Source organism: Catharus ustulatus, chromosome 1, assembly GCF_009819885.2.
Source record: "Catharus ustulatus isolate bCatUst1 chromosome 1, bCatUst1.pri.v2, whole genome shotgun sequence".
Classification (NCBI taxonomy): Eukaryota; Metazoa; Chordata; class Aves; order Passeriformes; family Turdidae; genus Catharus; species Catharus ustulatus.
Window position 1 is genome coordinate 116,082,500 of NC_046221.1, and position 16,482 is coordinate 116,098,981.

At 42.0% G+C, this 16,482-nt stretch overlaps 1 protein-coding gene across 1 annotated transcript in view; it reads right to left on the minus strand.

The window, feature by feature from the left end:
• B4GALT6 (beta-1,4-galactosyltransferase 6) overlaps nt 1-13,791 on the minus strand; it is a 31,026-nt gene extending 17,235 nt beyond the window's left edge. The window contains exon 1 of the mRNA XM_033051601.2: nt 13,431-13,791. Coding sequence (XP_032907492.1) covers nt 13,431-13,545 — 115 coding nt within the window. The 5' untranslated portion in view covers nt 13,546-13,791. The remainder of the gene's footprint in view (nt 1-13,430) is intronic.
• Nucleotides 13,792-16,482: the final 2,691 nt, after the last annotated feature.

Genomic DNA, 16,482 nt, shown 5'->3' on the forward strand with positions numbered 1-16,482 from the left:
AAAAAACTCCTTACTAAAACAAGGAATATTAACAGTTAAAAGACAGGCTCTTAACACGACAGGCTGTGCATGGCATGTCATTCTCAAACCCTTGGCCAGCATGACTAGCTGTGCTTGTTAACAAGAGTTTATATAAATGTAAAAGTTATTCAGCTGCTATGATCCTGAAGTTGTGTTAACACCTTCTGGCCACCAAAACAGAAGCAAAACAAAACAAAAAAGCTACAACCTTGGCCTGACAACAGGTAGGAAATCCAAGAAGAAAGATTCTTACCAAGATTCAAGACAACAGATATTCAGATTTCCTTACACAAAAATGACACAAAAACTTCTCAAAATTTTAACCCAATTCACATAAAGTAACACCCTATGGTTGCAATTATTTAATTCCATTTGTAGTTTTCTATTCAAATACTGGGATTTTTAGGGTGTCTCTACTAAGCATTTCAAGGAATCTGTACAATTTATGAATTCGTATATGAAGTTTCCCACTCAAGAAACTCCTACTTTAGAAATCAACATAAAGGTAATTTGATCTGTTCCTCCAAGAACAATTATTTACCTTCAAACAAAAACTTTTAAATTCAAGGCTTTCCTGAAAGTAAAACCATATATATATCTGCCTGTAAAATAGGACAAAAAATTTCTAACTAACAAAAAATTTCTTTCTTCAAACTTTAACATATTTTAAATTGGTATCATCTCATTCCCTAGATAAGTTTTTTTTTCTCCCATAGGTACAGCTCTTCTCTTCAATATCTTCCTATTCCAACACTAAAATAAAGTGGTTTTTAAAATATAAATCCATTAGTAAATACTGATTTCAGAGCTAACCTCTGGAAGACTGTGTGCTTTATTCTCCTTTCTAAGGTGATAGCAAAAGCTAAAGTCACTTGAATTTTTAGCTCTGAAGAAGGTTTATAGAGCTTTCAGCAGATTTATAGAAGGATAACCTCAATTCACATAAGCCAGGTGTGGTAGGTTGATGTGGCTAACAGCTAAGTTCCCACCCAGATGCTTGCTCACTCCCCTGAAGTGAGATGGAGGAAATAAGAAGGGCAAAATTCTTGTGAACCTGATACAGTAAAGAACTGAGAGTAAGAATTTTCAAACAAGCCCACAAGAAAGTCAAGAGGTCATGCACATGTTCTCAAAGTTTACGGGAAATGTCACTGCAGTCCAGATAATGTAGATATAAACCTTGGAAAAACACTTTTTTTCTGTAAAAGCACCTACATCTTCCCTTTAGTGAAATACAGCTTACCCCTTCTGACACAGAGGAGAAAAATTTGAACAAAACACACAAGACCTTTGTGAAAGAGAAAGCTAGAAAAGGCATTAGTCTCAAAAATACACACCATGAAAAGACATAATTGAAATAAAAATCCCAACCAGGTAAAGGCTGCTGCCACCTTAGCTTAAGTGTGCAAGAGCTGCTCTTGCTGCCAGGAAGAGGCAACTTTACCATGTTTTTATCAAGTAATTCTTGTAGTCTACCTCCTCTTTCTTGGTGAGCTGCTTGTCAACTCACTATCCAACTCTACACAAATACATCAGGAATGAATCAGGAATTCTCCTTTCATTCTCCTTTCCAGGCAGTCTTTTTCCCATTACCTGGTTCTCCAGCACAGTTACAAGGAGAAAAGACCTGCTCAATTTATTCCACTGTCATTCAGCAGCTGCTTAGGTAGCAGCAGATGCTTGAGCAGCCAATTAATTATGTCAGAATCTAAAACATCAGGCTTAATTAAAGATATTAATTTAGTCCCAAAAATAAATCTCCTCTACTGGCACAGGCCTGTTGGCAAAGACCTATGAAAAAGAGCACAGCTCACAGGTCACATCAACCAGCAGCAACAGCAACAAAGCATTCAACCCACACAGGCCAAAAGCACAACAGAGAAATGCAGATTTTCTTCTAGTGGGGTGAGGAATGACTGACAGCAGAAGGCAGCCAGATAAAACTCCAGAAGGTTCCTGGCGTGCCCTGATGACAACTTCCTGCCACAAGTGCCAGAGTCAGTGAAGGGAAGTGACCTGCAGAGCCTCACACTTACCAAGGAGGAGGGATTCGTTGGGGATATAGATATACCTGAAGATCAAAGGCAGCCTTGGCTGCAGAGAACATGAGATGGTGGAGTTCAGGATCCTAGGGGCAGGAAGAAGCAAAAGAAAGCTCATAACCGTGGACTTCAAGAGAGCAGACTTTGGCCTTTTTGAATATCTGTGTGGTGGAGTCCCATGGGATAAGGCCCCTCAAGTGAAGACAGGAAAGCTGGGTAATATTCAGGGATAATCTCCTTCAAGCTTATGAGAGATCCATCTCAAAGACTATAAAAACAGGTAAAATGCCAGGAGGCTGTATTCTTGCCCTCAGTGGAAGATTTAAGCACAGATGACACAGGTTAAGTCCACGGGCCCTTATGGGATGTACCAAGCACTAAGGGAGATGGCAGATACCATTGCACAGCCTCTCCTGACCATCTTTGATCAATCATGATGAGTGGGAGAAGTGCCTGAGGACTAGAGGAAAGCAAATGTCACTCCTATCTTCAAAAAGGAAGACCCAGGGAAGTACAGGCTAATCAGCCTCAGTTTGCTCCCTTGGAAGGTGATGGAGCAGCTAACCCTGGAAACCATTCTTCAGGTACATAAACGACAAGAAGATCAGGAACAGCAAACCAACTGGGTAGCCTTCTCTGGTGAAAAATAGACAAGGAAAGAGCACGGGACATTGTCTACCAGGACTTCAGTAAGGCATTTCCCACTGTATCACATAAGACTCTCACAGACAAACTGTTGAGTAAAGGCTGGCTCAGCAAATGGTGAGCTGGATAAAAAGCTGATCGACCAAGCCGAAAGAGTGAGGTCAGTGACCAGTGAAGTACCCCAGGGGTCAATACCAGGTTCATTCCTGTTTAACACCTTCATTAATTAAGTGGATGACAGGCAGAACATAACCTCACAAAGTTTATTTATGACACAAAAATGAGGTAAGTAGCTGATATACCAAAGGGCCATGATGCCACCCAGAGGTACCTCAGCAGGCTGGAGAAATGTGCTGACATGAACTTCATGAAGTTCACAAGGAACAGTGCAAATGTCTGCATCTGGGAAGGAACAACCTCATGCACCAAAATATGCTTAGGGGCATCCAACTGGAAAGCAGCTTGACAGAAGAGGTTTTGGAGGTCCTGGTGGACATCAAGTGGAACATGAGCCAGCAATGTGCTGCTAAGAAGGCCTGGGATGCATTAATCAGAATGCTGCCAGCAGGTCAAGGTGATCCTTCACTCAGCACTGCTCAAGCCACACGTGGTATAGTGTCCAGTTCTGAGTTCCACAGTGGCATAGAGAACATGAACATCCTGGAGCATCTAACACTAGGTCATGAAAAATACAAAGGGACTGAAGCATGGCTTCTATGAGGAAAAGCTGAGAGAGCAGGGATTGTTGAGCTGAAAGAGAAAGCTCAGGGGGTCACATTAATGTGTACAAAGGGCAGGTGTGTGTGTATACAATGTATATGAAGGGAAGGTGCAAAAAGGGACAGAGCCAGGCACTTTTCAGTGGTGCTCAGGGACAGAACCAGAGGCAGTGGGCACAAACTGAAACAAGGGATGTTCCACCTGAACACCTGGAAACACTCCTATGCTGTGAGAGGGAGGGAGCACCAGCACAGTGATTGTGGATAATATCCTCAGAAATATTCTGAAGCCTACTGGACACAGTCCTGGCCAACAGGCTCCAGGTGGCACTCCTTGAGTAGAGAGGTCGGACTAGATAATCTCCAGAGTTCTCTTTCAACCTCAACTAAACTGTGATTTTATTTCTACTTTTGTCTTTCTGCATCTGAACCAACCCTCGCTGTCACAGTGCAAGAAAAAGCAAAAACCGGGAATGAAAAATTTCACATGTAACCAAAGAAAACATCTAACAGTGTAACCACCTAGAAGCAATTTTATTCATAATCTTCTTATTTCACTGTACATGGTTCATGATAAGTAAGAAAAAGAATTTCTGACTCAAGAAATATAGAATCCAGGCTGTCATACAGTTTACAAGTTAATCAGATGGAAAGTGCAGCGAGGAATATAAAACAACACACACATACAGGACTCCTTGGAATCAATACTATCCTCAGTGTTCCATCTCAAGCAATTGCAAGTGTGAGCTCAGAGCTCATAACTAATTCAGATGAAGTTTTCCTATCAATTGATCCAGATCTGCATCAGCAGTCATGAACACATGGCCACATGTCAGTCATCAAAAGTCCTGGTTTTAGGGCATTATTTAAAACTAATTCTGATAACGCATATTAGGCCATTAAAGGGATCATCCTGTATTTCAGAGGACACATTAAAAATATCAGATGAATCATTTTTTGTCTCGAATTTTTATAGCTCACTAGTTATTAATAGTTTTATGTGTTAGACTGTTGGGGGGGAATGCATTAATTCTATAAGTATAAAAAAACTGTAAAAATGGCTGTGTTCTATATCAGATAGCTTTTTGTTATTTAAGTATTCACTTGAAGACTATTTACACCTTTTTTTAAAGAAAATTGCATCATTCATAGATCAATGTCCATTCGGGAATAAAGCTCCTTCTAAGCAGCACACCAAAAATTAAAGCACTTCTCACCATACCACATTAGTTTATCATCCCACATTCCAGGAGAAGCACAAGACCCATTTTTATATAGGAACTTAAGCACAAGACTCATTTTTATATAGGAACTCAGTAAGTTATCAGGCTGTACTCGTACAGCAAAGCAAAGCCAAAAAAAATATGCCACGTACTTAGAAGCAATCAATGTAGTAAAATACATAACAGAACAAGTGAAGTAGAAACTGGGTCCATTACAGACATTCTGAACAAGACCAGGAAGTTAGAAATGTGATTACTTTAAAAACAGAGAAAAGTATTAATTATTACCCAAAATTATTTATAAATGCCAAACAAAAATGAACAAACTTGGAGGTCACAAATTCGATTTCAAGATGCAGCTTTTAATCTGTCAAAGCAAAACCAGAAAACCAAGGCCAAACAAAGCCAAAAACATAGAAAAAACCATTATGTCAAGAATATTTTCAAAGCAATTACCAACAAGCTAACATGCCCAGACCTCAAAACAAAACTAAACAAAAACAAACAAAAAATTATCTATCATCAGAGTAGTTGTAGCAACATTATACACTGATCTTTCCAGGGAAAAAAATACTCAAATAAGAAATAAGTTCATAGAGAACCCACAGATTCTGCAAGATTCAAATGTATTAAGCATGGCTTTACAGAGAATAGGTCTTGACAAATGACTACTGCACCTGAAGATACTCATCTGCTAGTCAACACCTGTTTTCATGAGACTTCTGAAAAGCATACTCAACACATTGCATAAAAATTGGTGTGGATTCAAACAGGTTAACAGAAAGTTCTCCACTAGCAATTGTAAATGGGGAATCATCTCGTGGGGGCATTTCTAGAACAAGTCCCACATGGATCATTTCTTATCTCAAGGTTATGTGATATTGTTCTCAGCAATACTAGTGTTAGAAATACATTATTGGCAGAGTTAATGCATGGCAAATTAACACAGAAGTATTAAAGATTAAATTCTATGATTAATCTAAATATACAGTAAATAGAGGTCAGCTGAAGATTGCTTCTGAAATATTAGTTACAATTCTAGAAGCTAGAATATTTTCCACAGGATAATGACCTTAGTCATTAATGAATCTGTGAAACTGATTCATTAAACAATGTAGCAGTGAAGGGAAATACTCCAAGTAAAGTAAGATTGCTGTAAATTAGTTCCTACTAAAAAATGGAAATTTACAACAAACATCAACAAATACTATTGTAAGAGTTCAACTTCCTTAACATTGAATTCATTTTTACACATTTGTTATTAATCAGAAGTTGTTTTTGAAACAGATACAACAGCATGAAAAAAAGAAAAAAACTGTGTACTTTGAAATATATTCTTTACTTGATTTGTTTTTGAATATTCAATAGCAATGTTGCACTATTTGTAAAACAATAATAAATCTAATCTTATTTCACAGGGACAGTGAGACTGTATTTGAGTCTGTATATGTATATCTCCTTATAAGAAAAGTATCTTAGACATAAATCACCTCAATCAGTTGAAAAAAACAAAAACTGCCAGTGTTTCTGGAGGCTGTGATCATTCAAATGGTGTAGATGTACAAATCTGTAAAATTATGATGTACAAAGCAGTAACAGAGAAGCTTCAAAATTGTTTTTTAATACTTCAGACAACCTCCATATACTCATTGCAACAACGGATATGCCAAATGGATGAGTCCTCTGACTGCAAGCCTGAGGAATTGCATAAATGTCACTTTTTATTGGGAGACAGTAAATGAGGGGATCTACATTTACAATGAAAAAAAATTGAATTAAAATTTCTTTCCCTACAGTAGTTTTAAGCATGATAAATGATACAATGTTCAATATAATTTCTAACGTGTTTGACATTATTCTATCCTCTCAAGCTATTAGTTGATTATAAAGTAAGCTGTAGAATAATTCAATAAATGCACAATGAAATGAAGGTGAAGGACAACTACTAATCTAAGAAGGTGAACTGACCATTGGTGATACCTTGCAAAAAAAGCATATTTTGTATTTTAAAGTCCTGAAGCCCATCTCTGCTCTGTGATCACAAGAATCTAGCACTGGATCCCACACAAAGCATAATAATTTAATTCTGCTCCCCACAATATCATTGCGTAATTTGAATACAAAAGATTACCTAAGAGTAAGAGCTATAGAAAAGCAAGCAAAAATAGTCACTTGCAGAAATAGTCTTATTAATCAAAAGCCAGTAGGTAAGCTATCTTTTCACAGATGTGGAAATGGTTAAAGCTTTGGCCATGTCAGTAAGGTATCACAGCTCAGATAAATGTCCCCAGGGTATACAATCTCTCCTTCTCAAGCCATGAGAAGAATGCATACAAATAACTGGCTGACTTAAGTGAAAACTCATTTCACATGAGGTCTCATAATTACTTTGTCCTTGTGAAGGTAGCTGCACACCATAAGTACCTGGGTATTTTCCGTTATCTGACTAAGAACAACATCACAAAATGACTATTGATTGAAATCTTATGCAGCCAAGTTCCCTGACTAATAACCAGTAATACCTAAGGGCTTTAGGAAAACTATCAGATAAAAATGCAGAACAACTGATTCAGAAATAAAAATGTATGTTTAGCCAATCTGTTGGTAAAAGCGAAAGACAGTCATGAATGACAGGACTACAATAATTTATTCAGTGTCAGGTGCTAGGAATGACTGTGCTAGGGCAACATAATGGAAAAGTCCTTGCATCTCCCAGATCAAGGCAGAAAACTTACCCATGATGCTGCCTGAGTTCAGTGGGTTCAGTGAGCTCAAGCCCTTAGTCAGAATGCTGAGGAACATTTTGACCACTGGAAACCAAGCAGAGTGTTTAAACCTCAACTTCCCCTTTGCACAAGAGAAAAAGGAAAGTCCCTATTAATCAGAAAGTAACCTACAATTTCACAGGTAAAGGATTTGATGACAATTTGTGGAACTGACATGAAAAACTGCAATGCAAGCAAGAAGACCTCTGCAGCTAATGAAAGTACTCCTGTCTCCAAATGAAGCCTTTAATAACAGGTGAACTTTAATAATGGAATATAGCTGAAAATAGCACCCAAACAACAACCAGTTCTGTAGTACAGGCATTTCCCTGCAGAAATAATCAAACAATGGGACAGACAAGTTTCATTTACTCTAGAAACTTATAAGAGACCCATGAGAATAATTCCCTATAAAGAAATAAAAGAAGGCAGTAACTGGGAAAGAAAAATATAAATATGAGCATCTACCACACCCTGCAAAATTCATTAGCCTTTTATCGGTTGCTTCCACACAGCAAGAGAAACAAGTAAATTATATTAGTCCTATTTCACTGCAGCCTTTGAGGTGCAGTAAACCTATACACAGGCTTTATAGCAAAATCCCCAGACAAGGCATTAGCAGTCACCTATCATTGTGGCAAACAGAGTCAACAGTATCCTGCCCTGTACTGGCAACAGTATAACCAGCAAATCGATACAAGCAACTGCTTTCTATCAGCTTCTCGTGAAATTGTATTTTGGGTTCCACGTCCAGTTTGGGCATCCCAGTAAAAGATAAACATTAATACCAGAGCAATCACAGAGGAAAACTTCCAAAATCGAGCATACTATGTACAAGAAGAAACAAAAATAAATGGGTTGGTTCAGTCTTAAATAGAAATGGCTAAGAGGAGGATGCATTTTTTTGCTGTCTGTTGTACAGAGAAGACTAAATGGAACGCTTGAAAGTACTAGGTGAAAAGACACAAGGCAATGAACATAAGCTGGGATATTATGATTACATATTAAAATTTTCTCACAGTTGTCTGACACTGGAACATGTTTCCCAGAGAGACAACAAAATCTTCACCCCTGGATTTATTCAAAACTCAACTGGACACAACTCTGAGCAATTTGATCCAGCAGGATCCGCTTTCAGCAAGAGGTTGGATCAGGTGACTTCCAGGTGCCCCTGCCAATCTAAATTACTCTATAATCGAACAGCAAGTCTTTAGAAATACCGCAGCTGCCACAGAAGCCAGGAACAAAGAATATCAGCGCAAAGGCTGTACCCATATTTATGGGCTCAGCACCTGGAAGCAACGATAAACACTTATCTTACTGATAGCATTTTCAGCACTCTCCTCCATTTCTGCATAAGTTCAAAAAGGAGTGATATCATTCTTCCTATGAGGAAAACTAGCTCCTAGTAACAGAACAGGAAATAGATCTACTAAAATTGTGAGCTAAAACCAACAGAGATATTTCCAAGTTTCATGTAGGCTGCACAGCTGCCTTTTGGTTTGACAAAGCAAGATTTTAATAAAAGAAGCAGAAGACCATAAGAGAAAACATTAGCTGTGTGTTCTTCCTCAATCTCATTTCACCATTCAGCATTCTTAGTTATTGATGTCAAAGCAGACTGCATCTTGTTTGATCACTGCACTGTTTCATAACCAGTTCTTATGTGAACTGTATAGGCGATTATGCCCAAAGGAGACAAGCAAGAATCACACAATATGCTGAGTTGGAAAGGACCCATCAGGATCATTGAGTGCAGCTACTGACCCTGCACAGGACCTCCCCAAGAATGTCACCATGTGCCTGAGAATGTTGTCCAAACACTTCTTGAACTCTGTCTGGCCTGATGCTGTGACCTCTTCCCTGGGGAGACTGTTCCAGCACTCAAGCACTCTCTGGCTGAAAAACTAGACTACAATTGCCTACAATATGGAGAGCTCTAAGATACTTTTCCACCCAATCTGGCAAAGGTTCTCTGATGCAATAAGATAGAAAAGAATAACCAAGGGATGAATAAGAGATCATTTTCTGAGATCTGTTATGTCACATAATGTAATTTCAGTTAAAACACTGAGAGCAAATGGGAAAAACAGGGAAAAAAAGGAAAAAAGTGTCTCTTGCAATACTCAGGCTGGTTTGGCAGTGAAATTAGACCAGCAAATGCTCTCCCTTGGTCACTATTGCCTTGTTATTTTGTCTCCATCTCCTAATCTTTGGATCCTTTCCACAATGTAAACTTGAACCTTCATATGGGTTCTGGATAGCTGTCAGGACCAGACATAGATTGTTAGAGTCCCTTTTATTACTTTTAGCTATAACACTGAAAAAACTCCCATATTGGTGCCAAATATTCCTGTTCTCAGCTAGCTTCTTCAACCTTTAACTAATACATGAATATTTGCAACTTTCAATGAAGTTTCAGAATCACAGGTTATTAATTCAAGATCAGAGATTTCAGTTTCTACTTTTTCCAGCGGAGCACCAAATGAAGTACTGTCACAAAAGTGGTCATTCTGGAGAAGCAGCACCTCTTACCTGCTTTCACTGAATACTTGAGACTATCACACAGAAGTGTCGTTAAACATTTAAATGAAATTTTTAAATTTTAAACATTTGAAATATTTTTGACCATTTTAACTTGCCATTCTATCCCTTAAGGTTTTCCTCTGAAACATCCACTGAATTAAACAGGAAAAATTAAAATTAGAAAAATAGTTGTCTTCTCTAATTAATAGTTAAAAATCAATTTGCTCTTGTGTTTCAGCTCCTCTGACTATCAAAAGATTACCAGGGTGCTGAGGTAGGGCTGCATCCACCTCTACTTCATCCAATCATCTGTGCTTACAGAAAAGGGAAAAGCAGGCACGTGAACAATCCTACATAGTGTATGAATTCTTCTTAAATCATTGAAACCCTATATTTTTATAGCATTTGCGGTACTATATGTCTTCATCTCAAAACACAGAATCATGTCTGAAAACATGAAAATGTGGTTTTCCTCCCCTCATATTACAAAATACATGGAATAATAAAAGCTTCTATTTTCCAAAGAACTAACATTCTAAGAGATCTCTTCTAAAAACAAACAAAACCAAACAAAAAAAAAATCTGAATTGCAATAGAATTGCTATATCTGTGATTATGATGCAAATGAAAACTTTTAAATATTAGATAAATAATTAAACACCTCAAAATAGGTAATTAAGATTTCTTTCCTCTAAACAAATTGTCAATATTTCAAGTTGATCTAAACTGCATTTGTTACAAAATTTGCAGTTTTCTCAAAAAAATGCAGTAACTCGAAATAGTTTGAAGGACAGAAGGAATGTAATAGTGACCTCTTTGAGAATTCTTCCAGTGCTAAGGGCTTAGATGCGCAGATGTCTTTTCCCTTTGATAAGCCATGAATTGTTTGCTAAGGGGGACTCCCACTCCATTAGCTCATAAGAATTCAAAATTTCAATCAACTTTGACATCCCAGGAAACCATTCTGGTGCCTAACTCCATTATTTTTCCTCTCCCACCTTCCAGTACACTGCAGCTCCATAAAACATTTGAGAATCTAAGAAAGGGAAAACCCCTTCTTTTCAATTCCTCTGACCACCAGGAAGAGAAGCCAGCCAGGGAGCAGCTTCAGTTCCCTTCAACACAATTAGAATGTTCCTCCTCTCTGACATTGTGCCTTGTAGCTTGATGAGGAATAAAATGTTCTGGTGAACTAAAATATCTTCAGTAAAACATATCTGTACACATAAATTATGACAGAACTCAACCACTTATGACTTAGCTGTAGAATATATTTCATGAAAAGCTGCTAACAGGTAAGGTGGCTGAGCTTCAATAATCTTCAGTCTTCCTCCTCTCCACACACACACAATCAGCCTTGACTTAGATACATACACCTATTTCATTACACTCAATATTCTATTCTATCACAATATGCAAATGCCATGAGCATACAGCATAGGATTATTAGATTAATCATCTGCCTGTAAACTTGGGTGTTCCTAAGTGCTTTGAAAAACTTCTGTTCTTACAACTTACATTTTCACTATACTGCCAGGAAGCCTGTTGGTTTTTAGATAATAGTTAATTATTGTAGGGTTTTGACCGAAGTTGGACGAGTTCACAACACAACCAGATACAGTTAGGGCAGCACAGCATTGACCAGTAGCTGGAAAGAGCTGTAATCTCACAAACTCGTGTAACTACCCAAGATTTTTGCATTGTTAAACCAGATCTTGAAAGGGCCAACTACAGTATTTGTGTCTGAGATAGCAAAAGAGACTAGTTTGAGTATGATCCTTTTTTTCCCTCAAGGTTGATCAGACCTAAATAACCTACCCCAAGAACAATTTTGATATATACTGTTGATTTCATTCCTGGTACAAAGGAAAGTGAACATACATGTAATTCCCAATAGCTGAGCAGAAAGATGAAGTCAGAAATTAAAAGTCTGGTCACTAAAGGCTCTCATTCTGAACAAGGTAATGCTAAGTGATACAATGTACTTCCTGAGAAAATATCCATTGGCAAGAAACATTTAAGTAACTAAGTAAATGTACAGTTGCATACATTATGTACAATGCCATAAGTTTCACTTACAAAGATGTAGAAACTGTACTCAGCTATTTAAACCATATATCAACTACTTGCAATTAAAGTCTACTTTATACATATATCCTGCACTAGCATCTGAAGACCTAAGATGTCTAAATGGACGTCAGCATCGTTCTCACTTGGAAGACTACATCACAATCCTTTCAGCAGGGAAAAACATTGACAGATGAGAAAGTTCAGAACTCCAACCCTGTAAATGTCATATATTTCCTAATATTTCTTTGTATTTATTAGAACTAGAAGAGTAAGTGGTAGACTTGTCAATATTGTAGAAAGTACATAAGTAAAGGAGAACTATAGAATGATAGGTGAACTATATAGAACTATTCAAGTATAGAAGCAACAATTGCACCTTGAAAGTGTTTACAAGTTAAATAGAAGATAGTGAGCAAGAAGGAGCCAAACAGGAGAATGACATAATCAACAGGAAACAATTGCTGAAGATTCAGTGGTCACATCAGTTTGGACATTTCGTAGTAATGGTTGCAAGGAGAAGTTTTAAGCACTAAGGATGAAGAGAGTGATGACTTGGCAAGTATTTAAGTAGCACCTGATAAGCAAGGAGATGTGCAGAAAAGTGTGGCAACCCTCCCTGGAAAAAAAGAAAAACATTCTCTAATCAAGAGACACCCAACATGGGGAAATCCCACAGAGCACCATACAGGATACCACTGGCTTTAGCTCTGGGGTAATGCTAACCGGTTCAAAAAGGATCATCCACTGAGAAAAAGCCTGATGGTCTCCCAGTAACAGCAGAAGAGTGAACTAAGGCAACCAGCACTTTTTTTTGGTCTGTTTTACACACAAACTTCCACAGTTATTTTATGAAGGTTCTTCTAAATCAACGGTCTGTCTCCTTTTGAAGTGGTTCCTTCAGAAGTGGAAGTTACCAAACTGTAAAACCTGTGAAGACAGAGAGATCCCACTAACAGAAGCAAACAACAAATATTCAAACTGGTTCTTCATTTTTGCTCACATGGGCTTTATTATTAATGCAGTTACTAACAATTTAAAAGATTAAGTGATTCCAGCAGTTTTGCGGTTCTTTCCCGATTCATACCACTGTAACACAGCGAAACGCTGAGCCGCTTCAGTGCCTCACTTTGCCAGCCTGAGAAGCAAGGGCAGCATCCACCTACCTCGCGATGGCAGATGAACCTTCTAGAGCGCTTGAAAGCAGCAGAACAAAGATGCGGGATCCGCGCACGTTACCGCCGCCCCCGCCGGCCGCCCCGACCCTTCCCGGGCGGGCGGGATCGCGTTCCGGCAGCCGAGCCGCCCCTCGCCCGGCGCCGCCCGTGCCCTCCCCGCCCGCGGTGACAGCCCGGGGGAGGCGGGCGCATCCCCCACCACGGCCCGCACCCCCGCTCCCCGAGGGGGCGGCTCCGGACTCACCGATCCCGGGGGCCACATAGATGAAGTAGAGGCAGGACGAGGAAAAGGAGAAGAAGAAGATGAAGGCGAGCATGGAGCGGTTGGAGACGCGCAGTGCCTTCCGCAGCAGTGGCATCCTCCCGCCGCGCCGGCCGCCGGCCGCTCCGCTCAGTCCCGGCGAGCCGCGGCGGCGCTTCCTTGGGGGAGGCGGCGCGCTTCTCCCATGGATCGGGCGGCGAGAAGGTGACGAGGGGAACCCCCTCGGTGTCCCTCCGGGAGCGGGGCTGGCAGGGGCAGCGCCGCGGCGTGCGGAGGAGGGCGGGCGGCGGCGCTTTGTGGCCGGTCCTGCTGTCTCCTGGCGGGCGGCTGGAGCGGGGATGCCCGCCCGCCTCCGCGCTGCGCCCCCGGGCGGGCTGAACCGCCGCCGGAGGGAGGAGCCCCCTTAGCGCTGCCGCGGGGCTCGGGGAACGCTCCCGCCGCTGCTCACATGCCGCCGGGCGCCGCGGCCATCCGCTCTCCCGCCTGCAGTCCCCGTAATAGCAGCGGCGGCGGCGGCCGCAGCAGCAGCAGCATCCCCGCTGCGGGTGAGCAGAGTCACCTCCGCGCTGCACCCAGCCTAGGCTAGCCTGGCCCGGCCCCGCCGCTCCCGCCCGCACCGCTCGCCGCCCCGCACCGCTCGCCGCCCCGCACCGCTCGCCGCCCCGCACCGCTCGCCGCCCCGCACCGGGAGGAGCCGCCCCGCACCGGGAGGAGCCGCCCCGCACCGGGAGGAGCCGCCCCGCACCGGGAGGAGCCGCTGCGGCGGTTGTGGCGCGCGCGAGCCCCGGCGCGGCGGCGGCACTGCGGGACTGCGGCGGGCGGGAGGGCGGGCGCGCGCCTGCCCCGCCCCGCCCCCCGCGCCCCCGCGGGCCAATGGGAGGCGAGGGAGAAGCGAGCCCGCGGGCGCTGATTGGCCGGTGCGCGCGCGAGCGTTGGTATCAGCGGGCTGCGGGAAGGGGGCGGGGAGCGGAGGGCGGCTCGGCCGGGCCCCGCGTCCCGCCCCGCTCTGCTCGCCTGGCGCTCCCGCTGGGGCCGGCCGGCCGGCGGGGATGCCTTTACCGTGCCCAGTCACCTCGGCCTTGGGCAGAGCACGGCGCGGCGGGGCCGCTTGCCAGCGCCGGTGCCTGTCCTTCCCCTCCCCTCCTCAGCCGGCGCTGCCCCTGTGCCACGGGTGGATGCCGTTGCGCTTCCAGCTGCTTTAATGCAGAGCAGTTGGAAGCTTCTTTCGTATGAGAGGCTGCAAGAGCTGGGCCTGCTTAGTCTAGAGAAGAGGTCAGAGAGGGGAACTCGTGAGTGCATGTGAACATCTCAGAGGTGGCTGTCAAGAGAGTGGTGCCAGACTCTTCCCAGTGGTGCTCACTGACAGGACAAGGAGTAATGGCCATAAACTAAAACACAAGTGCCACCTCAACATGTAAAGAAGAACCTCTTTACACTGAGGATGACCAAGCACTGGAACATGTGCCAGGGAGGTCGTGGAGTCTTCCTCTCCAGAGATTCATTTAAAGCCCACCTGGATGCATGCCTGTGTAACCTGCTGTAGTGACCCTGCTTGGAAGATAGTCTCTCCCAACACTAACAATTATGTGATTCTGCATTCTGTGACCCAACAGTTCTCCACAGAGTAGAATAGGAACCATTACCTGAAGGTTTGGCTAGACTTGTGCTTTAGGATTTGCTGAATTTAAATGTGATGATACACACATTCTGTTACCAGTTCACTCCCAAGACCATTGCTTTAAAACGGTATTTTTTAAAAGTTGGTGACAGAAGCTCCATATCAATTTGCTGCCCTTTCTTGTTTTGGCAACAACCTTGGCTGCCACAAGATGCTGGGTGATAGGGTTAAGGCAGTAATCACTCTGTTCCTCTGGAGAATGCTGCCACGGATAGATGTGTGCCAAGGGGACAGCAGCAGGCCAGGTCATGCCTGGGTACACTTGATGTGGCAGCAGGATCCGTTTGCACAAGAATCCAGGTCTCTGTCGTTTAGTGTGTGCTGAGTTTAGTCAGACACAGGGCAAAAAGAGTAGAGAATTGCCCCACTCCCCGCAATACAATTTTGTCTCAGTCACTGTACTTGCACTATGGTTTTTGTGCAATGGATGTTATTAATAGCTTGATCTTGTTTCAGTAATCATCAAAGAATCATGGAATGGTTTGGGTTGGAAGGGACATTAAAGACCATCTAGTTTCAACTGCCCTGCCATGGGCAGGGACACCTTTCACCAGACCAAGTTGCTCAGAGCCTATCCAGCCCGGCTTTGAACATTTCCAGGGATAGATCATTCACAACTTCACTGCACAACCTCTTCCAGTGCCTCACCACCCTCATACTAATTTTTTTTTCCTAATGTCTAATCTAAACCTGTTCCCTTTCAGTTTGAGGCCATTCCTCCTCATCCTTTCACTACACACTCTTCATTTAGTTTCAGTAATAACAGAGAGAAATTATTTTGTTCACCCAGCACAGCTCATGGTCAAGTAGAGTTTATCCTTTAGACTGACAGAGCAACCTTATCACTTCTTTCAGTCACAGGCAAACTGCTTCCAAACTCTCTGCAGGATAATATACCAAATGTAAAAAACTTGAGTCAGTTGACATGTAAATGTCAAAGGGCTTGAAATACAAAATTATTGGTTAATCAGTGAAGTAATGATGCAAAAAACTGATAGTAAAAACAAAAACAAATGCTTTCTTAGTCAAAATCTCGCTACATGTTGAACATTTATTTGTCCAATGGACCACAGTACACACAATAACAATCTTTAGCCACATCATGGGCTTTCCTGATTATGACTGATGTGGAGTGTAGACAAGGATTTTCCAGTAAAGGTTTTCATAACAGAGAAAGAAATTCTGTTTCTTCAGATCTGAAACAGAGACTTGTCAGGTATATTTTGATGGATGTTATTGCAATGGGTATCTGTGCAGGTTTTGGCTGGGGTGAAGTTAATTTTCTTCACAGTGGCTTGTATAGAGATATGTTTTGGATTTGTGCTGAGCACAGGGTTGATAATACAGATATATATT